Source organism: Brienomyrus brachyistius, unplaced genomic scaffold (genome assembly GCF_023856365.1).
Source record: "Brienomyrus brachyistius isolate T26 unplaced genomic scaffold, BBRACH_0.4 scaffold53, whole genome shotgun sequence".
NCBI lineage: Eukaryota > Metazoa > Chordata > Actinopteri > Osteoglossiformes > Mormyridae > Brienomyrus > Brienomyrus brachyistius.
The window spans coordinates 1,868,064-1,894,312 of record NW_026042328.1 but is presented as its reverse complement, the minus strand read 5'-3'; the positions used below and the strand labels follow the sequence as shown (position 1 = coordinate 1,894,312).

The following is a 26,249-nucleotide window of genomic DNA, read 5'->3' as shown; positions in this document are numbered from 1 at the left end:
TGCTGTCTTTGTTGCTATTAATATGCACAACATCTTACTGTTTAGTAAGAGACACGTTTGTGGGTTAAACGAAATTTTCCATTTTAAGTTCCCAGTGCGAAATCCTTAACATAAGATTTCAGGTCATGCTTTGTATAAATATCCTCATCACGTGTGATGTCTCATATGTAGAGATATAACCTATTGTGTTTTTGATTACATTATGTGACTGTTCAATAATTTCAGGGGTCACGTGAACTATGGATTTCAGTTTTTTTTTACATGCCTTGTACAGCATATGATCACGGACGTGAAGGACATTTTAATGAGCGTCCTGCATTCGCAAGATGGAGCTTGGACCATATAACGGAAAAGCTTACACGAGTAAGTACCCTGTGGCTAATGAAGTTCCTAATTACGGTCATTTAAGTATATGTTAATATCCTGGAAAAGAGCGTCCGGGACGGATATTCCGAAAGCCCGTTTCCGGGACGATCACGTGTCATTTTTAATGAGCTAAAACAGTAGATTAACGTTGTAATGGAAAGTGTGATAATGAAGATGATGATGACGACGACGATGATAACGTCATTCATTGTCACAGATCCCCATTTTCACAGGATCACATCAGATTTCGACAAACCTGTTTCATTGCATTTCCCCGCAACGTCATATATCTGCATTGGGGCAATTAATATTGCAGTTAAAATGATCTGCTGCATTGAAAAGTGAACATTACTGTTCTTGTATACTACAATTACATATTTACATTATAAATTGAAGGGGGGCTAGGCCGCGTGCTAACCTCTGTCACACTGAGAATGGGGAACTAACTGGAACTGGAACATAGGCAGGACAAAAAGGGGGGCTCCGGCCCTCCTCGAAGTGCAAGTAAATTTAGAAAAGCAGAAGGTACATTGACAGGGTCGCGGTGACATTAAGCTTACGCTTGACATGCAGGGACATAACAAGGGAGGGGGTCGCTGACGCTGCTTAATTGCAACATAATAAGACAAGGTAAAAGGGAACGGGTGTGGGGACTAACGCCAGTAATTTCAAAACAACACTTGTATGTTACGCCAACTGGAAAAATACCAACAAGAACAGTAAACGCCCTGTTTGGGTTATAAAAACCAGACCCTGACAAGAGATATTGAGCTACTCTTGGTATGTACTGTTTTGTGCATCTAAGTGTGCTCCCGGATTTAAATCTGTGACGTCATTAAAGAGAGCTGACTTGCAACCAACCTTCGCCTCAGACTGCATCCTTCCCTCATCAACGGACTCGGTGGAGTCAAACTCCAACAAGTTATATAATTAAACTTTAGAATTATCCGGATTATTATGTTAATTATTGTGTTAATACTAACATTAATAAAACTCCCCAAAACCATAAAACAAGAACCATAAATCGGTGGGGCTACTACCTTCATGGTTAGTAAAAGGCAGTTTAAGGAGGCGATCAAAGGCGAAAGGTGCAGGGAGCGGAGCGAGGGGACCTCCTCATGTCTCCATCACGGCCCCACACTCGCGCTCCTGCCCGGCGCCGAAAGGGACGTGATTGGCGGCGGTGCGGAGGAGGAGGAAAGACGGCGACGCACACAAGAACAGGCGATCTATTGGCTGCATCTGCATGGTACCAAGAGGGAGGCTGAGGGATTGCCATCCTGATGTAGTATTTCTCTGTATAGGCGGCCAGGATACCGCTGTCCCCTCCTCCCCTTACCTGGATATTGTACGTCGGCAAAAATGGGCTTCGTGACTAGAGTGAAGTATGTCAGTGATGTTTGGATTCTAACGCTTGGCAGTGGAGTATGATTCAAAGGCAGGTGGTATTATCCCAGGTAAGCTGTCTTTGTCGATGCTGTGCATCGTACATAGAGCCACACTGCCCGGAGCCAGCAGCGGCATTCCGGGGATCTGCAGCGATCCTGCGGCGGCAGCATATCGCTATGCTGCGGCAAACAGACCTTCGCATGTTTTCCTCCTTAAATAACTAAGCGGCGAACAACGCATTTCAATTATCCTCCAGATCAGCACTTATTTACCATTTGCCGGACTGCTTGGTTTTTGTGTAATTTAACCAGATTTAGCCTACATATTTATATTTCATTGTGTTGTGATCTACTTACAGTAATGGCTTCTCGCTTGCTGTCTTCATGCGAACATGGGCATGTAGAAAATGCATCGTAATCACCGTACCGGATCCTGTCTTTGCAGGCAAGCATGCAACTAAGCGTAGCTTGGAATTATGAGATAAAGATTTTTACCAATGTTATTATTATTATTTTAGTATTGTGTATTTTGGAGTACACACGGCTGCATGTTGCGCATCCTCCCGCGGTCACACGCGGCGCCTCGCGCTGATGCCGTGACGTGTAACGCTTTGCTGCTCGCCTCGCGCCGCCGTACTGCACCATACCTGTTCCGCTGCTCGCGGCCCTTTACGCCGCCCCACTCTCACCCCAGCTTTCCCCCCTTTGTCAGGTCCCCCCTCCCCCCGCAGTGGAGCGGTCTCTCCATTCTGTGTAACAACGAGTAGCTCAGCGGCTCTGTGGGGGACGGCGGGCAGCATGTAACCCACCCCCGGCCGGTTCATACACCTTCCTATGCAAGGTGGGTAGCTGAGTTTGCGGATGTCCGGAAGATTCTCCATAGTATACCCGGTTATTGTTACTTTATCATCAAAGTGTTATATATGAAACCGTACTGAAGAGCAATAGAGTCCAGTTTTACATATTACGGCAATATGGATATTGTGTAGTACTTATTAAATTATTGCGATTAAAGGATGTAAGTTGACTGACCTTTATGTGTAATTACATAAACTATACAAGCAAATAATATAAATGATTCCAAGGCTTTTTAAATGAAGCCTTCCAGTGTTAAGCATGCAGAATAAGCTTCTGAATGGCATGTCAAAACCTGACACTCTGGGTACCCAGCATGCACTGCGTGAGGACGCCGAACCCGCAGGATAAAAAGCCAGTGCGGCTTGGCTCGGTAAAGCAGTTACTGCTTTCTAGCGTGCTGTGTGTCAGTCATGGCTGCAGATGTCACTGGAAGTACGAAAAATGGGCACGAAAAAGCATGATATACACTTAAATACTTCGGCTGGCTGTTCGGATATTTTATGATTACCATTTTGTTAATTGTACTAAGAACAACTCAACAGTTAATCGCTTTTTCTGTATTTTTAATTTCTACATCTCACATGTAATATGCATAATTAAGAAAATGCTTTTGTTATGAAAATTCAGTTTTATGAGTGCTCTCCAAACGGTCTTCCATGACTCTGGCCCTATAGGAAGTATCAAGTCACCTGAATACATTGTAAAGGTTAGTTATGGGTCAGAGTGATACATGATGTTTAATCATTGTAAATTAAATCTACACAGGATTTATAATTACAGAAAATATTTTGTACACTCTTAAGGTAGATCTTAAAGTAAATTTAGGTCACTTATTGGACATGAAATGCATATAGACTGTGTCGCACATACCACAAACCCATCCCATTGCATATAGACTGTATCGCACATACCACAAACCCATCCCCTGCATGTAGACTGTGTTGCACATACCACAAACCCATCCCCTGCATGTAGACTGTGTCGCACATACCACAAACCCATCCCCTGCATGTAGACTGTGTCACACATACCGCAAACCCATCCCCTGCATGTAGACTGTGTCGCACATACCACAAACCCATCCCCTGCATGTAGACTGTATTGCACATATCACAAACCCATCCCCTGCATATAGACTGTATCGTACATACCACAAGCCCATCCCCTGCATGTAGACTGTGTCACACATACCACAAACCCATCCCCTGCATGTAGACTGTGTTGCACATACCACTAACCCATCCCCTGCATGTAGACTGTATCGCACATACCACAAACTCATCCCCTGCATGTAGACTGTGTTGCACATACCACAAACCCATCCCCTGCATGTAGACTGTGTTGCACATACCACAAACCCATCCCCTGCATGTAGACTGTGTCACACATACCGCAAACCCATCCCCTGCATGTAGACTGTGTCGCACATACCAAAAACCCATCCCCTGCATGTAGACTGTGTCGCACATATCACAAATCCATCCCCTGCATGTAGACTGTGTTGCACATACCACAAACCCATCCCCTGCATGTAGACTGTGTTGCACATACCACAAACTCATCCCCTGCATATAGACTGTATCGTACATACCACAAGCCCATCCCCTGCATATAGACTGTGTCGCACATACCACAAACCCATTCCCTACATGTAGACTGTGTTGCACATACCACTAACCCATCCCCTGCATGTAGACTGCATCGCACATACCACAAACTCATCCCCTGCATGTAGACTGTGTTGCACATACCACAAACCCATCCCCTGCATGTAGACTGTGTTGCACATACCACAAACCTGTCCTCTAGGGTTTGGGAAGCTTTTTAAGAATCAGCACAGCAGGTTCCAAACAATTCATGTCCAATGATTGTCTGCTAGAAGGTGGGGTGTTCTACTCGTGATGAATATGGGGGGGGGTGGGTCGCTGTCCATGGAGTCCTTCCTGGTGCTTCCACAGGGATTCTGGTTCTGGCTGACCCGGTTAATTAGCTACATGCATTCCTAATTATGGAATTATATGACTAAATAGGTTCTGGATGGAAAGGGTGTCAGTATCTTTTTCGTTGCTGTAATTATAAATGATAATGGTTGTTCCCCAGTCAGCCCCATCACTGTACATTTTCACCAGCACATCATAAATTGCATGCCCTCTGTGCCGTCAGTCTGGATATTTACCAGCTGGTACTGATGTCAGGAGTACAGTACCTCCAGGTCCCAACATGTGTGCTTCCGTCATCGCCGCCCTGGAATTTGCTAATAAATCATTCATCACCTCAGATGGATTCTCACTGGCTTTATTTGCAGAGTCCTTTGGTATTACATTCCTCCTTGTAACCGGACCTGAAATCATTACTGTCATCACGCTCGGACATTTCCAGTCCTGGCCTGAGGGTGTTTTCCAGCCTAGAGCAGAAATTAAGTCCTGCTTAAGTGACTTCACATTACATCTTTGGTCCTGTTTGAAATCTGCAGTTCTGTGGAACTAAAGGCGGGCCTTTGCTGAAAATGCAGGCCTTTGCTGAACAGGTAGGCCTTTGCTGATAAGACTTTCTGCATTAAGCCCTACGCTTGTGTTACTGTCAAGGTCCCGCTTCCAGTCCTGAGACTGAAATATATGAACTACTGTACGTAATACAATCTTACTTCAAAAGTCTGGTTTGTTGTTTAGGCTTCATATCATACTGAGAACTCTGGTAAATGTCTGTGTTTTGTTCTAATGGACTGATTGTAATAAGGGGTGTTTTAAAGTGTATTTGGAACTCTGTGGAGTTTAACCAGTTGTACCATACGGCGATCACACCCGCCTTCAGAGGGATGTGGGACATGCAGAGCCTTTTATCTAAGGAACCCTGACCCCCCCGTATTGTGATTCCTTTGGGTTTTCTTTCCATTGTGCCACATAAGGGGGCCTGTTCTGTTTTCGGGAAACGTTTCGGCTATGACTGGCTCAGGAGGGTCCCAGTTACGGACGGCCATACTGACATCACCTATGCTGGAGTGAGGGGCTCCGTGTTGGCAGTGACCGTGCCACGGGCAAGGGTCTCGCTGGAAGAGTGACCGGCTGTTTATTGATTGCAGCTGAGGAGCATGATGTCCGGAGGCAGAGCTGCTGCGGGCTGAATACGCAGCAGACCGCAGGAGACAGCAGTATTTGGTATGCACTGATACTCTTTGTATACCAGTAAATATGTAGATGACATTTCTCATTACTCAGGTCTAAGCAATATGCTTACAGTCTCAGCACATAGCAGTCTTTAATAGGTAAGCAAAGAAGAACCATTAACATCCATAATTACTGACGCAGTTAACTGTTAACAGTTAACATATTTGTGTGCTTTTATCCATTCTGGCAAAAACCAGTTTAAACGTGAGAAGGTCGGTTGGTTTAGTGATCAACAGCACTACAATGTGCTTAGTGGCTGAATGTATTGTTCCTTCAGCTGTTTGGATATATGATCCGAAGTGGGTCTAGTGCAGGGTTCCCCAGTTCCGGTCCTGTAGGGCCAGTTTGCGACACAGTTTGCTCAGACACAGCTGCTAAACCTGATAATTAGCTGATTTATATGCGTTTGAATAGGGAAATCTGTGTTGGTTCTGGATGTCCAGGACCGGAATTGGGGAGCCCTGGTCTAGAAATTGTTGGGCTTAGTGGTTTTGGAGACCAGGGTCTGGAACAGAGATTTGAAAATGTGCTTCTGGTGACAGAACGTAACCTTTGACCTTTGGTAAGAGTGTAGCCTCTCATTCCCTGCTGTGAACAGTCAGTAAAATCATGCCCTGTCATTGCAAATTCCTTTAAGTTTTATTTTGCAATTTGTTATGTAGTGATGCTGTTTTTACAGTGAGATTTGATTTGGACAAGTCAAATATGGTGTTTACAAAGACTTAAAAGGGTTTGCCTTATTTCCTTCATAAGGAGAGAACGCGGAAAGGAGACTTTGTATATGAAAATGTTGTATGGTTTTGAGTTAGACATGCATGACAGAATATTTTGGACGTTCCTCTGAAATGTGAAATGAAATCAGATAGATAAACTGAAAGCCCACGGAATGTTCCAGTGAAGCAGGACGTAATCCATTTAGCAGATGAAACGGGCCATTTCCAGTCAGCGCTTCTTTGAGTGCTTAATGAGCAGAGGCGGCCGGAGTAAATAAAGCGGCGCTGAAAATTACTGCGTTGTTGAGTGGTGGGAAGCATCACAAACCTCCCTGTTTACGGCCATGGTTAATTAGAAAAGCAGCCGCATGCATTGCAGATGAGCATTAAGCAGGGGAGTGCAGTATGCTCGGAGCGGGGTGGGTAGGGGGGAGAGGGGGAGGGGGGGGAGAGAGATAGGGGGAGAGGGAGAGAGAGAGAGAGGGAGGGAGGGGGAGAGAGAGAGAGAGAGGGAGGGGGGAGAGGGAGAGAGAGAGAAAGGGGGGGAGAGAGAGAGAGAGGGAGGGAGGGGGAGGGGGAGAGAGAGGGAGGGAGGGGGAGAGAGAGGGAGGGAGGGGGAGAGGGGGGAAGGAGGAGAGAGATAGGGGGGAGAGGGAGAGAGAGAGGGGGGGAGAGGGAGAGAGAGGGAGGGAGGGGGAGAGGGGGAGAGAGAGAGAGGGGGGAGAGGGAGAGAGAGGGAGGGAGGGGGAGAGGGGGAGAGAGAGAGGGGGGAGAGGGAGAGAGAGGGAGGGGGAGGGAGGGGGAGAGAGAGAGAGAGAGGGAGGGAGGGGGAGAGGGGGAGAGAGATAGGGGGGAGAGGGAGAGAGAGAGAGGGAGGGGGCAGAGGGCAAGAGAGAGAGGGGGGGAAAGAGGGAGGGGGAGAGGGGGGAAGGGGGGAGAGGGGGGGAGAGGGAGAGAGAGAGGGGGGGGGGAGAGAAAGAGGGAGGGAGGGGGAGAGAGACTTTGACGTTTAAAATCCCTTTGTTGTCACCAAAGCACAAGGCTCATGGCTCGACGTTCTCAGTTTGCATTCTCACTCTGAGCCCCATTGCCACCAGTCACACCAGACTTCAGTCCGTCAGTCCAGCCCCTCCCAGCTTATTCTTCCAGGTCAGCCAAACTGCAAACTTGGCCTGCCTCCCCCGTCCCCCCCGAAAAAGTTTAACATGCTCATGTGCCCTGTATCTCAGACCATAGACAGGCTATCATAGAAATCGACTTCGAACCCACCAAACCACTCCTTCAGCCGCAGGAACATGGTCCCAAGCCTCGCGCATCTCCGAAAAAGGTACAGCAAGTTTGGTCTTCCCCACAAAACGGGAAATCCCCCACCGCAGAAGGATCAATATGCGCCGCGTGTCTGTTCGTAGCCATAGCACCATGCAGCACCCTCCACTGCAGATCACCTGTGTGCTTCTCTATGGGGAACAGGGTCTTCCAACAGCCCGAGGGGGAAGCGCCTTGCGCCAAATACACCAGCCACCCCAACCCAGCCAGAGAGTCCATGTAGAGAACTTTCATGGTAAGTTTATAAACTTCCTGGAAGCTCCTGCAAAGTGTCTCAAACAAGGTGCTCTGAAGGACAGCAATAGACCGTCATCCTCCCAATGCCCTGTCAGATCTCCCTCCCCGTCCACCACAGCCTTTCAAAACCCCGCAGGCAGCACCGGAGAAATGTCATAGAAGATTCTGGATCTCGGTGAGCAGCGCAGGCGGCGGTAAAACCATGAACCTGTGCCACAGTCTGTACGCCACTGTGCTATTAGCCACCAACACCCTCCCCCTGTAGGACCGCTAAGGCAGGATCCATGACCAGATAGCCTGGCCCACACATGCTCCAGCAGCCCCTCCTAATTCCTGCTGAGGGAGTCTGCCCATCCAAAGTACACACCAAGACACTTCACGTCCATTCTAACTTTGGCAGTACGCGACTCTGCTCCAGCGCGTTCTGAGTGTTCAGTTTCAGGTCCGTGTTGAAAGCTGAGGTGCACAGAGAAATGGGAAAACCCATTTCTGCCACTGACCCCACTCCTGCAGAAGGTAGGACCTAGAACCGCAGCCATCTGAGGGCACAGTGTGACCTGCAGAGCCTCTGTGCTATCAGGCCAGTCAAATGCTCATTTCCCTACTCTTATACTCTAATGCTCATTACTGTACCCTTATACTCTAATGTTCATTACCCTACTCAAATTCTAAGGCTCATTACCCTACTTTTATACTCTAATGCTTATTACCCTACTCTTATACTCAAATGCTCATTACTGTACTCTTATTCTCTAATGTTCATTACCCCCCTCATATATTCTAAGGCTCATTGCCCTACTTTTATACTCTAAGGCTCATTATCCTACTCATACTCTATACTTACTCTGCGGTCATAGCCAAAATTTTTGGCAGTGGCACAAATTTTGTGTTTTGAAAACTTTGCTGATTCAGCATTTTTATTTTTTTTACATTTCTATGGTATACCGAAGAATAATTGTAAATATTTTAGAAGTATCAAAGGCTTTTATTGGCAAATACATCACATTTATTCAAAGAGTCAGTATTCTTCGTGACTTCTGCAGTTCACGCTGGTGTGCTGAATATCAGCTTCTGGGCCAAATCCTGACTGATGCCGACCCATTGTTGCCGTGTTAGTGCTCGGAGTTGATCACAATTCTTTACTTTACAGTATTATTATTAATCTTGTGTTGCTCCCGGTTCCATTGAAATTGGCTGCATGAATAGTTTTATTAGTACTTTGGTTGGTTTATCAAAAGCAGGCCAGTATATAACCATACATACAGAGATCCATCCATTTTGTGAACCCTTGTTAAGTAGCCTCCCATATACGTTTCACATGTCATCCTGCGGTTCCCGGAAGTCAGTACATTTTTCTGGTTAAGGGTTATCCTAGAGAAGATGGTGTATTCTTGAGGCCTCTTGCAGTTGAAAATATCACTTTTGGGTAAAGGTGTGTCTTTGCTTTTGAAAAGATTGATGGATGTCGCAAATGACAGTGTGACATGTACAGCAGTATGTAAGACTTCAAGACAGCTTCATCATGAACATCAGTGTGACTGGGGGGGTCTCTCCTTCACCAATGAGGACGAGGCGGAGCGTGGTTGTGCCATGCATTAACTGTTTGAGTAGGGTTTAATATTAAATACCAGTATTAGCAGAGGAAATGCTTGGCTGTGTTGTGCCTCATGGCCTGCAGGAGTAGAAGTGTCTTATTGTCCCGCTGAACTAGAACCTGAGTACCTATCAAGACAGTAAAAAATCTGTTTGGGAAAGAGCAGAGATCAGGAGAGGGGAAGAAACACTCTTAGGGTTTCTCCCCTTAAATGACTCTGCTGTCTTGCTCTGTCCACCCAAACACAGCTGAATATTTTGTGACGTCTCTCTTTATGTGTAATACGCCTTCAGATGTGTTTCTCAAACATAGAATCACAGATTTTCAGAAAGGCAATTAATCACAAAGTAGTGAATAACGTTCATTATTATTTGTTTTCTTAGAGTATGAAAAAAATCTTTGTGGTGTTTCACTGTTTCTATACAATATACAGAAAGTTTGATATTTTTACTGGAAGTATGGATGGATATTTTATTTTGTTGCCGAGCAACCTTGTCGGTCCTGGTCAGGACAATTCCATGGTCTCGTGAGTCTGAGGATGCTTAAAGACGTTGGACACCACTCTGAGGTACCACCAGGACCTGTCCCTTCCTAAATCCCGTACACTGCAGTGTTTTGGGGGTCTGATATCGTGTTATGTTAGCCTTACACCAAACAACTTTTCAAGCGATTACCCTGTTGCAGACAAAATTCCCCTAAATCGCGACTGTTTAGCAGAGTGTAAGGTGTCAGGTGTCAGGATAACTGTCTTAAGTCAGTCTTTTTCTAATTTTGACATTCCAATAAAATCAACCCTGTTATCATAGGTCATTTGTCTGGGATCATGTATATAGTAACACGAATATTGTCAACAACTAAGAGTTGAGCTCTCTCCAGCACAAAACAGGAAGCAGCAAAGCAAGTACAGGATTTCAGGAGGGGTATACAGAATGGATGAGACTATGGGAAGACTTTGGAAGCTGTGGTTCTCTTAGGCTGTCTCCCTTCATGCACCCAGGGTCGTGTCTCTTATTCGCTGTTTTATCACAGCAAACCATTCCACACACAAAGAGCAGCTGTGGCCAAAATCTGCTTCTGTTTCTGCTCCATTGTTGAATGATTTTTCTCTTCCTAAAAATTTCCACCAGGAACATAATGGGAAATAATCTCAAAAGGAATCTAGTTACAGTCGTGCAAATACTGACCCTGTAAGGTCCCCAGTCTTTGCAAGATCATAGTCTGTGACAAAAAAACTGTGACTAATGACACATTGTCTTTAGGTCTGAGAGGGTGTTTGACTTTCTTGTTCAAAAAGTCTTTTCAGAGTTTTCTAGTGTATGGTTAGCATTAGACTGTATCGACTCTGTGAGGTGACTTGTGAGCGACCGCGTTGCCTGGTCCCTGTTAGCTCTGTGAGGATTTCAGGCTGCAGTATGTGCCATGGTGAGATGAACGGCTGATGATCGGGAACACAAGCAGCTTGTTGTTTGAATCTCAGTCAGTGACTTCTTCACACAGGGGACTGAGGCTCTCACTAGTGAAACTCGGACACAATGAGATCACTTTGCCTTCATCTCGTTATTCTGTTTTGCTCATGGAAGAAACAGAACATTCTTCTAAAGCCGCTTCCTGCTCGTTCACGCTCACTTGTGTGCTTAGGATGGTGTGATGAAGCTCACAGCTAAGACACGATGGCTGTAGCCCTCGGTTCACACACAGGAACACAAATGACTGCCTGTCCCCACATTTCCAACATTACCTCCAGGTGAAATATGAACCGGTTTCTGTAACGTTGCACTCGAAAGTGCGTGCACAGAAACGGAGCTTGGTGTGTTGTCCTGGCCCCTGCTGCCACAACCTGGTCTATCTCCCCATGCCCCTTGGCCCCTCGTTCATTCGCTTGTCAGACATGTGTTTTGCTTTCCTGTCTAACACTCTCTTGCAGGATCGGTCTCTTTGTCTCAGACAGTGCATGTCTGCCCCCTGCCTGTCTCTCTTCTGTCTGTCTGTCCATTTTATTTGTTTAGTTGTTTGTTTATTGTGCCTTCATGGCTTCTGGTCATGAAGATAGACTTATTTTGTGCTGGCCAAGCCTTACGCTTACAGGAGGGTCCTGGATGATAAGGATGATCAGAGAGATGCGCAGGTCAAATGAAACCTCCTCCACTGCATGGCTTACAGGGTCACTTACCTGTGTGCTTTTTGCTTTATTGCTGCAAATAATGTTACGGCGCAAGAATTGCATGCGGATTAACACTGGATGCAATTCAAGCACTCCGCCGAGCGAAAAGCAAAGCCTGCTGTCTTGTTAAACTCTCAGCTTTGTTGGAGTAACTTCATGAACTCTTCCTCAGGAATTGATGTGCTTTCTGTTGGCCGGTCATAATGCTGCTGCACCTCTGTAGTGTTAAGGTCAGTGTCCTTCTTCTGTATACCTCAAGTCACCCATCCCATCCCATCCGAGCTTCAGAGCCATTCATAATGGAATGTTCTGGAGCTCAGCTGCACGCGGCGCCTCGCCCTCTCCTAACTGACCCCTTTTCTGCTGCTCTGCTGTTCATTCGCTATACCTTCAGACCCTTCTACCCCCCACTCCAACACGGTCCTGAAGCTGAACGCTCAAGATCTGCTAGAGTTGATTTGCAGGAATCGACAGCGAGCGTGAGCGCAGTGGTGAGAGCATGTCCCCAGACTAGGTCGCGGTGTTTACATATCAGAGGGATTTGTTCAAAGGGCACTGCTGTAGTGCCACAGGGCAGACAGCATGAGGGGAGTAGAATAGTGAACCTCATAAACCATACTAAAGTCAAAAATCATAAACGGCTGTTCAAGCAGTAACCTCCCTATCATAAACGGCTGTTCAGGCAGTGACCTCCCTATCATAAATGACTGTTCAAGCAGTAACCTCCCTATCATAAATGACTGTTCAGGCAGTAACCTCCCTATCCTAAACGGCTGTTCAGGCAGTGACCTCCCTATCATAAACGGCTATTCAGGCAGTGACCTCCCTATCATAAATGGCTGTTCAGGCAGTGACCTCCCTATCATAAATGACTGTTCAAGCAGTAACCTCCCTATCATAAATGACTGTTCAGGCAGTAACCTCCCTATCCTAAACGGTGTTCAGGCAGTGACCTCCCTATCATAAATGACTGTTCAGGAAGTAACCTCCCTATCCTAAACGGCTGTTCAAGCAGTGACCTCCCTATCATAAACGGCTGTTCAGGCAGTGACCTCCCTATCATAAATGACTGTTCAAGCAGTAACCTCCCTATCATAAACGGCTATTCAGGCAGTGACCTCCCTATCATAAACGGCTATTCAGGCAGTGACCTCCCTATCATAAACGGCTGTTCAGGCAGTGACCTCCCTATCATAAATGACTGTTCAAGCAGTAACCTCCCTATCATAAATGACTGTTCAGGCAGTAACCTCCCTATCCTAAACGGCTGTTCAGGCAGTGACCTCCCTATCATAAATGACTGTTCAGGAAGTAACCTCCCTATCCTAAATGGCTGTTCAAGCAGTGACCTCCCTATCATAAACGGCTGTTCAGGCAGTGACCTCCCTATCATAAATGACTGTTCAAGCAGTAACCTCCCTATCATAAATGACTGTTCAGGCAGTGACCTCCCTATCATAAACGGGTGTTCAAGCAGTAACCTCCCTATCATAAACGGCTATTCAGGCAGTGACCTCCCTATCATAAACGGCTGTTCAGGCAGTGACCTCCCTATCATAAATGACTGTTCAAGCAGTAACCTCCCTATCATAAATGACTGTTCAGGCAGTGACCTCCCTATCATAAATGACTGTTCAGGCAGTAACCTCCCTATCATAAACGGCTGTTCAGGCAGTTACCTCCCTATCATAAATGACTGTTCAAGCAGTAACCTCCCTATCATAAATGACTGTTCAGGAAGTAACCTCCCTATCCTAAACGGCTGTTCAAGCAGTGACCTCCCTATCCTAAACGGCTGTTCAAGCAGTGACCTCCCTATCATAAATGACTGTTCAGGCAGTGACCTCCGTATCATAAATGGCTGTTTAAGCAGTGACCTCCCTATCATAAACGGCTATTCAGGCAGTGACCTCCCTATCATAAATGGCTGTTCCAGCAGTGACCCCTCTCTCATAAACGGCTGTTCAGGCAGTGACCTCCCTATCATAAATGACTGTTCAGGCAGTGACCTCCGTATCATAAACGGCTGTTTAAGCAGTGACCTCCCTATCATAAACGGCTATTCAGGCAGTGACCTCCCTATCATAAATGGCTGTTCCAGCAGTGACCCCTCTCTCATAAACGGCTGTTCAGGCAGTGACCTCTCCATCGTAAACTGTTTTGTCTGAAACCTTCCTCCCAAAATGACTGTTTGGTCATAAAACTTCTTAACAAAATGACTGTTTTGTCTGTACCTCCTTCCTAAAATGACTTTGGTCTGTAACTTCCCTCCCAAAATGATTTAGTCTGTAACCTCCCTCCCAAAATGATTGTTTGGTCTCCATGCCCCATCCGAAAATGATTGTTTGGTCTCCATGCTCCATCCCAAAATGATTGTTTGGATTGTAACCTCCCTCCTAAAATGACTCATTGGTCTGTAAACTTCCTCTCAGAATGATTGTTTGGTCCGAAACTTTTCTCCCAAAATGACTGTTTGTCTGTAACTCCCCTCCCAAAATGATGGTTTGGTCTGCAAACTCTCTTCCAAAATGATTGTCTGGTATGTAACCTCCCCTCCAAAATGATTGCTTCATCTGTAACCTCCCTCCTAAAACAATTGTTTGATCTGTATCCTCCTTCCCAAAATAACTCTTTCGTTTATAATCTCCCTCTCAAATGATTGTTTGGTCTGCAAACTCCCTCCCAAAGTGACTGACTGTTTGCTTGATCACCTCCCTCCGAAGACAACTTTTCACACACTGATATCCCTTCAAATATGATATTGTATATCTACAATATCTCTTTTCATATTCAAACTCTGGGAACCTTATATTTATTTTTAGTCTTTCATTTAAAGCTGTTTTTGCAGGAAATTGAATGAGTAAGGACTGCTACATTTTAAGTATTTTTATAGTGTTTCCAGCATGTCCGATAAATAGTTTCCAGATCTTATTTTTCTTTCTGTAGGTTTGGATAACAAATGAAAAAAGTATCAGCAGTTGCCATTAAAGAGAATATTGTCTTTGTTGCAGAACTTGATACAATCATATAAAATATAAAATACCAATATTCTGGTAAGAGGTTTTGGAAAAGAAATTGACTCACGTTTGTAGAGTTGCCAAGTTTGGTAGGATTTAGGGTGCTGTTGTCCATGAGTGAAATATCCTAACCCTGCAACACTGTCTACTTTATTTTACTTGAGTGAAAATATAGAGAAAACTGAAATGAGCAGAATGTCATTCAGAAACATTGAAATGACTCTGATACCGAGTCATTAAAATACAGCCTTTCCATATCACATGGCTTAAGGGCTGTTCAAGTTTAAATAGTTCATATTTTAAGATTAATATAGTTCTGGGCAAAAGAAATGTATTATCCACTGATTGCTTTCCCTATATTTCTTCTTAAGATAATTTGTTGACATGACTGTTTAGGGACGGTGTAAGGAACCAGTAATTTTTTCGACTAGATCTTTAACCTATTGGTGGCACTGGTGTAGCATCACAATGGAAAAGGAGACTTCTGTTTGGAGCCAACTAATTGGCCAAAAGTTCCATGTCTGTGGCATGATGATTAGAGTCGGTGATGAGTAGGTTGTGACACTAGCCAATAGGGTGACTGCGCTGCCTGCTTTACAAGTCGGGTATGAACCTGGAGGGACACTGAGTTTTGTGCTGCTGACTGCATGTGCCTTCAGCAGCTGGAGGAGACCTTCCTCAGTATATATAGTTATATACTGTGTGTTTACCTGACAAGATACTGTCTTTTCCTGAAATTATTGTACGTTAAATATATCAAGTGTTTTGTGAATACGTAGTTTTGGTCATGTGTTTCTTGTAGTGTTTGATATTTTTTATACAGAAGTGATTGTACTAGAACAGCAATGGGCTGGACCCCCATCCTGGGTTGTTCCCTGCCTCGTGCCGATTGCTTCCGGGATAGGCTCCAGACCCCCCCGACCCAGTAGGATAAGCGGTTTGGGAAATGGATGGAGGGATGGATTTTACTAGAAATGAGTAAATGTATTCTCCTGCGAATACCTTGAACATCACATATAAAACACAAAAATTCTTGTTTCCCTGAAGAATGTACAGAGCAACCCGCAGATAGGGGTATCCTTACAGAATGTTCCCTGAGCATCGTGAGTGTTGTTGTTCGGTTCCACATTTTCATCTTTATGGTCATCGTCATCGTCATAGTTACTGTCCCATGTTTGTGATTCTCTTAGGGCTGTTTAGTGTTTGGGGAATTCTGATGAATTCTGTATGTGCCTGAGAAAAGGGATATTTTAGGTTTATGTCTGATGGTGCACAAACAGGAGAAAATATGGGCACAAGGCATTCCAGCAAGCTATGCGTTGTTTAGGTCGCAACAGATTCAGTGTGGGAGTTGAAGTACATATATATACGCCGTGTTGGCATTTGGGCTACAAGCGCAGCTTGTCTATCCTCGAGGAAACAGAGCTGCTTTCCGTCTCCCTGGAGACCACCTGGGAGGTTAATGGGATGCAGGTTCGGCTGGCAGAGTTAGCAGAGATCAGAGAGGGGCTGAGCTGGAAGGGTGGAAGGCCTATGGAGTCACGGGGGTGCCGACAGAGAGCCGGCAGCAAGGCCGGTGAGCTCTCAGGTCCAGCCTGAGCTTCTGAGACCTCGAGGAGTTAGCAGGAGGTCCCTGAGAAGGCCGAGAAGGACAATGGAGTGCTGTAACGTGACCAAACATCACAGCGAGGAAAGTGTTTAGCTTAAGTGCACGGTTGCTCTTGGTAGGAGGCTGCAGTACTCGCGCGTGAATATTAGTTCACGTTTCTCTCTGGTATAATGACCATTTGGTTAAAAAAACCACACAAATTAGATCCATCGGAAAACTGGACATTGGCACCGATTCTATGTGCGTCGCATACTGAGAATGAGCAGCTCACTAATACTAGGTATTTCACGTCAGAGTATAATTTCAGATATACTGTGGGCAGGAATGCTGGTCTGCATTACGTAAGAAGCTGCTGCATTCATTAGTGGGGATTTATTGTATCTTTTCTCTTTCTATATCAAGTTGCTATTAATATCCACTCAGCCGCCGTGAGGCACCATTCCTCAGCCTCCCACCCTCAGACTCTTACCCAACACTAATGACACTTGTGCTGTCTTTCTGCGAGGCCCCTGCCTCACTGTGTGCCGAGGCTCACGTCTGCACTGTCCAGGCTACACCATTCCCTTCACCTTGACTGCCATGTGTTTATGCAAAGTCACAGAGTCCAACAGTGCCGTGCGTTGCCCGGAAACCCATTATACAGCCAATCGCGTGGCGCAGAGCTGACTTGGAGTGATGTCCCATGATTGGCTGATCTCGCAGAGGGGTGGGCCCTTCTCCAATTTGTGTAATGAATTGTTGTTTGCTCATGAAGCGCATTTCCAAAGACTTAAATCATCACAGGCTGTTTTTCACAGTGTAGGCACAGAACCCAATAGTGTTTCCATATAGCCAGCCAACATTATTACCTTCTTTGAGCTGTTCCGTTATTTTCACAGAATCCTAATAACTACATGGCAAATTAATTACCCTTGAGCTGATCATCAGTATGTGTTTTGCACTACATTTCCGACTGGTTGTTCTGCCTGGAAGCGGAATCAATCCGCATCCTCCATCACACAGAGCATGAGGAATGCATCCATGCACATTGCCATCAACGTCGTCCTTTCTGCTGGAGCCCCTCCCAGCCGCTTCTTCCGCCTCCACTGTGCATACCGTTTGCTCTGCTCTCTCTCCCTCACTCCCCCACCAGAACTTGTACCAGAACCGCTTCCTCGGGTTGGCGGCCATGGCCTCCCCCTCGCGGAGCTCCCACGGTCGCCGTCGCTGCAAGGACCCGGCGCGGCACAGCTACAATCCCGAGCAGTTCCAGCAGATGGCGCTGCCGGATGGCGGCCCCGAGGCGACCCCCGCACAGCGATCCACCAGCGATACGGACCTCCTCACCTGCCACAGCCGCTCCACACTAACTGTCAGCAGCTCCTTCTATGCCATCGGTCAGTCGCAGGACATCGTGCTCTGGTGGGACATCAAGGAGGAGGTGGATGCCGGGGACTGGATCGGCATGTACCTCATCGGTGAGCACTGCGACGCCAGCCGGGCAAGCCGTCAGATAGGCCAAGATCCCAAAAGCCTGCCATGTATATCAACACATTTCCATGGAAAATCTGTATGATGTCAGTCTGATCCTCAACAGAAATGGAGGAATGATTCAAACCTCAGTGTGAGAAATTACCAAGAGTAACACTCGGTGGACAGGAATCTCAGGATGTTTTATCAGCAGGTTATCCAGTAGTAATATACGAGGGTACCCAAGAAGTAGATTGGTAGGTAGGTTGGTAAGTAAGTAGGTAAACTTACAGAAGGTAGGTTTACAGTAGAACAACACATGCATTTTGAAGTTAAAAAAAGACATTAGGATAAAGCTCAGAAGATAAGCAAGATAAGTCAAACGATACTATGGCCACCAACAGCAAATTCTGTATTATTCGTTATTAGTAGTATTGCACCTTGTGATTTAATGATGCTTTCCAGATAACTCGGAACTTGAATATTTCCTACTGCGTATTTCAAGTACTATATTTGATACTAACACGAGACTGGGATTCTCACAAATTTGCTAGTGCTAATTAGCATGTAGTAAATCACGGTGTACACTATGTGAACAGTAAATAAGCATCTCTTTGGTTTTACGTCACTGTCAGTCTCCAAAACCAGCAACGCCTTTACCGAGCCGACCCTTCTGCAGTGGAAAACCAGATGAAGCTGGAACCCTGCTGTAACTAGTCTCTCTGAGTGTTATGGTTCAGGTTCAGCTCGGTTCCTCTATGCTATTTAAAAAGTGTCATAAATGTGTTGCTAACAGTTATTTCCCTTAAGGTGTGTTAGGGAAGCTGTAGGTGCTGAGTGGTCTCCGGTCTTCTCTCATTTGTAGACGAGGTCCTGTCCGAGAACTTCCTTGACTACAAGAACCGCGGCGTGAACGGCTCCCACAAGGGCCAGATCGTGTGGAAGATCGAAGCCAGCTCATACTTTGTGGAGTGTAAGTGTGCAAGAGACATGCCAGGCCAAGGGAGGCATACTTAAAGATGAACCTTCGTGGGATGGACAGCGAGCATCTCATTCCCTGGAGTTGTTTGGTCCTGCCCTATTGAGCATACAGGCCGGCTGGAAAGCAGAGAGTGAGCTCATGTCTCCCTGGAGTAGTGTGGTCCAGCCCTGTAGAGCATACAGGCCGGCTGGAAAGCGGAGAGTGAGCACCTGTCTCCCTGGAGTACTGTGATCCTGCCCCGTAGAGCATACAGGCCGGCTGGAAAGCAGAGAGTGAGCTCCTGTCTCCCTGGAATAGTGTGGTCCAGCCCTGTAGAGCATACAGGCCGGCTGGAAAGCGGAGAGTGAGCACCTGTCTCCCTCGAGTAGTGTGGTCCAGCCCTGTAGTGCATACAGGCCGGCTGGAAAGCGGAGAGTGAGCACCTGTCTCCCTGGAGTAGCGTGGTCCTGCCCTGTAGAGCATACAGGCCGGCTGGAAAGCGGAGAGTGAGCACCTGTCTCCCTGGAGTAGTGTGGTGCAGCCCTGTAGAGCATACAGGCCGGCTGGAAAGCAGAGAGTGAGCTCCTGTCTCCCTGGAGTAGTGTGGTCCAGCCCTGTAGAGCATACAGGCCGGCTGGAAAGCAGAGAGTGAGCTCCTGTCTCCCTGGAGTAGTGTGGTCCTGCCCTGTAGAGCATACAGGCCGGCTGGAAAGCGGAGAGTGAGCACCTGTCTCCCTGGAGTAGTGTGGTCCAGCCCTGTAGAGCATACAGGCCGGCTGGAAAGCGGAGAGTGAGCGCCTGTCTCCCTGTAGTAGCGTGGTCCTGCCCTGTAGAGCATACAGGCCGGCTGGAAAGCAGAGAGTGAGCTCCTGTCTCCCTGGAGTAGTGTGGTCCAGCCCTGTAGAGCATACAGGCCGGCTGGAAAGCAGAGAGTGAGCTCCTGTCTCCCTGGAGTAGTGTGGTCCAGCCCTGTAGAGCATACAAGTCGGCTGGAAAGCAGAGAGTGAGCGCCTGTCTCCCTGGAGTAGTGTGGTCCAGCCCTATAGAGCATACAGGCCGGCTGGAAAGCAGAGAGTGAGCGCCTGTCTCTCTGGAGTAGTGTGGTCCAGCCCTGTACAGCATACAGGCCAGCTTATAAGCGGAGAGTGAGCACCTGTCTCCCTGGAGTAGTGTGGTCCAGCCCTGTAGAGCATACAGGCCGGCTGGAAAGCGGAGAGTGAGCTCCTGTCTCCCTGGAGTAGTGTGGTCCTGCCCCGTAGAGCATACAGGCCTGCTGGAAAGCGGAGAGTGAGCTCCTGTCTCCCTGGAGTAGTGTGGTCCAGCCCTGTAGAGCATACAGGCCGGCTGGAAAGCAGAGAGTGAGCGCCTGTCTCCCTGGAGTAGTGTGGTCCAGCCCTGTAGAGCATACAGGCCGGCTGGAAAGCGGAGAGTGAGCTCCTGTCTCCCTGGAGTAGTGTGGTCCTGCCCCGTAGAGCATACAGGCCGGCTGGAAAGCGGAGAGTGAGCTCCTGTCACCCTGGAGTAGTGTGGTCCAGCCCTGTAGAGCATACAGGCCAGCTTATAAGCGGAGAGTGAGCACCTGTCTCCCTCGAGTAGTGTGGTCCAGCCCTGTAGTGCATACAGGCCGGCTGGAAAGCGGAGAGTGAGCACCTGTCTCCCTGGAGTAGTGTGGTCCAGCCCTGTAGAGCATACAGGCCGGCTGGAAAGCGGAGAGTGAGCGCCTGTCTCCCTGTAGTAGCGTGGTCCTGCCCCGTAGAGCATACAGGCCGGCTGGAAAGCAGAGAGTGAGCTCCTGTCTCCCTGGAGTAGTGTGGTCCAGCCCTGTAGAGCATACAGGCCGGCTGGAAAGCAGAGAGTGAGCTCCTGTCTCCCTGGAGTAGTGTGGTCCAGCCCTGTAGAGCATACAAGTCGGCTGGAAAGCAGAGAGTGAGCGCCTGTCTCCCTGGAGTAGTGTGGTCCAGCCCTATAGAGCATACAGGCCGGCTGGAAAGCAGAGAGTGAGCGCCTGTCTCTCTGGAGTAGTGTGGTCCAGCCCTGTACAGCATACAGGCCAGCTTATAAGCGGAGAGTGAGCACCTGTCTCCCTGGAGTAGTGTGGTCCAGCCCTGTAGAGCATACAGGCCGGCTGGAAAGCGGAGAGTGAGCTCCTGTCTCCCTGGAGTAGTGTGGTCCTGCCCCGTAGAGCATACAGGCCTGCTGGAAAGCGGAGAGTGAGCTCCTGTCTCCCTGGAGTAGTGTGGTCCAGCCCTGTAGAGCATACAGGCCGGCTGGAAAGCAGAGAGTGAGCGCCTGTCTCCCTGGAGTAGTGTGGTCCAGCCCTGTACAGCATACAGGCCAGCTTATAAGCGGAGAGTGAGCACCTGTCTCCCTGGAGTAGTGTGGTCCAGCCCCGTAGAGCATACAGGCCGGCTAGAAAGCGGAGAGTGAGCTCCTGTCTCCCTGGAGTAGTGTGGTCCTGCCCCGTAGAGCATACAGGCCTGCTGGAAAGCGGAGAGTGAGCTCCTGTCTCCCTGGAGTAGTGTGGTCCAGCCCTGTAGAGCATACAGGCCGGCTGGAAAGCAGAGAGTGAGCGCCTGTCTCCCTGGAGTAGTGTGGTCCAGCCCTGTAGAGCATACAGGCCGGCTGGAAAGCGGAGAGTGAGCTCCTGTCTCCCTGGAGTAGTGTGGTCCTGCCCCGTAGAGCATACAGGCCGGCTGGAAAGCGGAGAGTGAGCTCCTGTCACCCTGGAGTAGTGTGGTCCAGCCCTGTAGAGCATACAGGCCAGCTTATAAGCGGAGAGTGAGCACCTGTCTCCCTGGAGTAGTGTGGTCCAGCCCTGTAGTGCATACAGGCCGGCTGGAAAGTGGAGAGTGAGCTCCTGTCTCCCTGGAGTAGCGTGGTCCTGCCCTGTAGAGCATACAGGCCGGCTGGAAAGCAGAGAGTGAGCGCCTGTCTCCCTGGAGTAGTGTGGTCCTGCCCCGTAGAGCATACAGGCCGGCTGGAAAGCGGAGAGGGACCACCTGTCTCCCTGGAGTACCGTGGTCCTGCCCTATAGAGCATACAGGCCGGCTGGAAAGCGGAGAGTGAGCACCTGTCTCCCTGGAGTAATGTGGTCCAGCCCTGTAGAGCATACAGGCCGGCTGGAAAGCAGAGAGTGAGCTCCTGTCTCCCTGGAGTAGTGTGGTCCTGCCCTGTAGCGCATACAAGTCGGCTGGAAAGCAGAGAGTGAGCGCCTGTCTCCCTGGAGTAGTGTGGTCCAGCCCTGTAGAGCATACAGGCCAGCTGGAAAGCGGAGAGTGAGCGCATGTCTCCCTGGAGTAGCGTGGTCCTGCCCTGTAGAGCATACAGGCCGGCTGGAAAGCGGAGAGTGAGCGCCTGTCTCCCTGTAGTAGCGTGGTCCTGCCCTGTAGAGCATACAGGCCGGCTGGAAAGCGGAGAGTGAGCGCCTGTCTCCCTGTAGTACCGTGGTCCTGCCCTGTAGGGCATACAGGCCGGCTGGAAAGCGGAGAGTGAGCGCATGTCTCCCTGGAGTAGCGTGGTCCTGCCCTGTAGAGCATACAGGCCGGCTGGAAAGCGGAGAGTGAGCGCCTGTCTCCCTGTAGTAGCGTGGTCCTGCCCTGTCGAGCAGGCTCCTGCCCCTTTATGTATGTGATATTTGCTCTCTGATACTCGCTGGCTCCCCTTCGATACCTGTCCTACTCTGTCGCTTTTTCCGACCAGAACCTTTCCAGGATCCAGATGCTTGTCCTACCCCTTTTATTCGTGTTTCTTCCTTTTCTGCAGCGGAGACAAAGGTCTGCTTCAAGTACTACCACGGCCTGAGTGGGGCGCTGCGAGCCACCACGTCCTGTGTCACCGTGAAGAACCCATCCGCACCGGTGAGTACACTGCACTCCTGCCGCAGTATCTGCCTTCTCCTTCCTGTTTTATTTATACTGTATTTCTCTGTGTTTGCCTATAGAGAGCTCCAGTGGTCAATAGCAAGGCATCCTCTTGGAACCTTGTGTTGTATAACATCTGAGAATCATATTTATTTTCGGATAGCTGGGTCATTTTACTTCTTTTACCTTGTTTTGTTGTTTTTTGTGTCAGTAAATCAAAATGAACCACACCTGCAGAGTGTGAGGGGAAATTTGTGGACGGTTTCTTAACCGAATTTCCACCCACTGCATTGTTCTGATATTAACCTTCAGAGGTCGTTCTGTTGCGTTGGGTGGAAGAAGTCTTTTATTCCTCATAATGCCGTAGACCAACATCTTTCTCCTCAATATGGATAAACAGCTTGTGCCCATGGCGTAAAGTTGGAATCACATGATGAGTCACATGACACAGAGAAGCAGGGCAGCACCAGGGACACCAACACCACACTGACCTTGGGGGGGCGCTCTTTCTCAGTTCTGTCAGTAATCTGCTCTTAATCCAGCTCACAGTGGCTCAGTCAGACACCTGCCTGTGCACATGATTTCTGAGATAGTGACCTGATGAGTTTATCGCTCGCCAAGGCCATATGCCAGTAAATGAATGAGGCAGGCCTCTCGATGAAGACTCCGCCTGGCGTGAGGGTTCAGAGGCTCTGCAGCCAGCCTGAATGATGTACATTTAGTGGGAGCAGTGCACGCTGATGCGGATGCTGAATTAAACCTTCATGTGTACACCTGGAAGATCCGGGGGTTTTGCAGCGCCCCCAGCTGGTCTGTCCTCTTGAGGGCTGGCGGATTAGTGCTGGTGATTAGGGGCTTCTTACTTTTTGGCGATTAATACCACAGCTAAGCGGATGATCCAGCTTAATTTGGAATGGCCTCAGCTCCCCCCCCCCACACACACACATACCCCATCTAGCATAGATGGGTGTCGCCTGCCTTATGTTCTTTGATGGACTGGCATCCCGTCCAGGGTGTCCCTTGTCCTGTGCCCTGTGATGTAATGGCATTACACCCAGGGTGTCCCCTGCCCTGTGCCCTGTGATGTAATGGCATTACACCCAGGGTGTCCCCTGCCCTGTGCCCTGTGATGGACTGGCATCCCGTCCAGGGTGTCCCCTGCCCTGTGCCCTGTGATGGACTGGCATTCTATTCAGGATGTCCGCTGCCCTGTGCCCTGTGATGGACTGGAATTCTATTCAGGATGTCCCCTGCCCTGTGCCCTGTGATGGACTGGCATTCTATTCAGGATGTCCCCTGCCCTGTGCCCTGTGATGGGCTGGCATCCTGTCCAGGGTGTCCCCTGCTCTGTGTTCTGTGATGGAATTTTATCCCATCCACAGTGTCCCCTGCCTTATGCCATGTGATGGACTGGCATTCCATTCAGGATCTCCCCTGCCGTGTGCCCTGTGATGGACTGGCATTCCATTCAGGATGTCCCCTGCCTTGTGCCCTTACTTTCTGGGACAGGCTCCAAGCTCACCATGACACTGTGCTATTTAAGTGGATATAATGGGAAGCAGGTGCTGGGTGATACCTCAGTAAAATGTACGGTGAGCCTCTTTGTGACAGCGTGGTTGTGAAGGTCGTGATTGTGAGATGACACCACTTACTGTGTGGAGAATGGGCTGCTCTTTGGATTACTACCTGATTGCTGCTGCCTTTCCCAGAGGCCCCCAAAGAGCCTTTGGGGGTCGTTCTGAAGGCCACTCATGCCGCTTGTGTTTTTAAGGTAACCATGGCAGCCCTAATGCCAGCCCCTATGGAGTGCCCGCCCTGTGCCCTGCTCTGAATGTCACCATTAACTACCTGTGTGCTTTAATGATTCATCTTCATTTCTTTTTGCTCTGTAAATCTGTGCATCCCTTTTTCGTTATTCAATGGCCAAGCATGTATTAGGGGCTGATTCGCAGCTGGCTTGTTTCTGTTAGTAATATCTCGGCATTTTGAAACAGTGCTCAGACCTACCGCTGGCGGACGATGGGGATTGGTAAATTCTTTCATTGTTAAAGAGCAGAGTATGGACCCTATGTAATAGTTAGTATGGCACAGTATGGACCATGTGTAAGAGTTCGTATGGCACAGTATGGACCATATGTAAGAGTTAGTATGGCACAGTATGGACACTATGTAAGAGTTAGTATGGCACAGTATGGACCCTATGTAATAGTTAGTATGTACAGTATGGACCATGTGTAAGAGTTTGTATGGCACAGTATGGACCATATGTAAGAGTTAGTATGGCACAGTATGGACCATATGAAAGAGTTAGTATGGCACAGTATGGACCATGTGTAAGAGTTCGTATGGCACAGTATGGACCATATGTAAGAGTTAGTATGGCACAGTATGGACCCTATGTAAGAGTTAGTATGGCACAGTATGGACCATATGCAAGAGTTAGTATGGCACAGTATGGACCATATGAAAGAGTTAGTATGGCACAGTATGGACCATGTGTAAGAGTTCGTATGGCACAGTATGGACCATATGTAAGAGTTAGTATGGCACAGTATGGACCCTATGTAAGAGTTAGTATGGCACAGTATGGACCATATGTAAGAGTTAGTATGGCACAGTATGGACCCTATGTAAGAGTTAGTATGGCACAGTATGGACCATATGAAAAAGTTAGTATGGTACCGTATGGACCCTATGTAAGAGTTAGCGTGGCACAGTATGGACCATGTGTAAGAGTTAGTATGGCACAATATGGACCCTATGTAAGAGTTAGTATGGCACAGTATGGACCATGTGTAAGAGTTAGCATGGCACAGTATGGACCATGTGTAAGAGTTAGCGTGGCACAGTATGGACCATGTGTAAGAGTTAGCGTGGCACAGTATGGACCATGTATAAGATTTAGCTTGGCCATACTTGCTGATTTACATGGTATACAGTATAAATGGGAGAGGATCATGTGATCATTGCTTCTGGTGCAGAGAAAGGGTCTGTCTTCTCAATGTGGAGCCCGTGGTCCTTCCATGTGTGCTGGCTGCCTCAGGGGGTGCAATTACAGCAGAAACAGCCAATGACCCAAGTAGCCTGGGACACTTGCTGCTTGTGTTAACATCCATGCTAACAAATGAAGACTAATGGCTGTGCAAAATGGCACGCTCCGTACAGCCCAAATAGGCAACCAGGGTGCCGCATGTGCTGTATTCAGTGGGGCTGCTATTCTTACTCAGTGTGAATTGCTGCTGGATTTGTCCGTGTTTTATTTTATGAATTTTCAGCATTCACATGCTAACAGCTTGGCGACTGACACGCTGAATTGTTGAAGTGAGAGTGCAGCGCTACTGGCGGTACAGAAATGTCCTGCTATGTCCAGATAACTGCGGATGAGGGCTTTCCTCACCGTCGGCTAGCGATCGGGTTTGGCATGAGGAATCTTTAATTAGCCAAGAATGCCGACTGTGCTGGAAAGAGATGGCTTTGAAACGGGTCCGTGATGGAGGCTCTTTCCCAAATCCAGCACTCAGCAGACGTGACGGCAGCTTCAGTGTC

At 48.1% G+C, this 26,249-nt stretch overlaps 1 protein-coding gene across 6 annotated transcripts in view; it reads left to right on the top strand.

Annotated features, from left to right (window-relative positions):
• The first annotated feature begins 1,350 nt into the window (after positions 1-1,350).
• hecw1b (HECT, C2 and WW domain containing E3 ubiquitin protein ligase 1b) overlaps positions 1,351-26,249 on the top strand; it is a 65,690-nt gene continuing 40,791 nt past the window's right edge. For 4 of the 6 annotated variants that reach the window (XR_007387109.1, XR_007387110.1, XR_007387108.1 and 1 more), the window contains exons 1-4: positions 1,351-1,823; positions 17,566-17,890; positions 18,748-18,855; positions 22,606-22,700. Coding sequence is in view for 3 of the 6 variants with exons in the window: in XM_049000843.1 (XP_048856800.1) it covers positions 1,794-1,823; positions 17,566-17,890; positions 18,748-18,855; positions 22,606-22,700 (558 nt within the window). In the remaining 3 variants the exon portion in view is untranslated. Of the gene's footprint in view, positions 1,824-2,466; positions 2,596-11,979; positions 12,038-17,565; positions 17,891-18,747; positions 18,856-22,605; positions 22,701-26,249 lie in introns of all 6 variants that reach the window. The other 2 variants (XM_049000841.1, XM_049000842.1) reach the window with 2 other exon arrangements.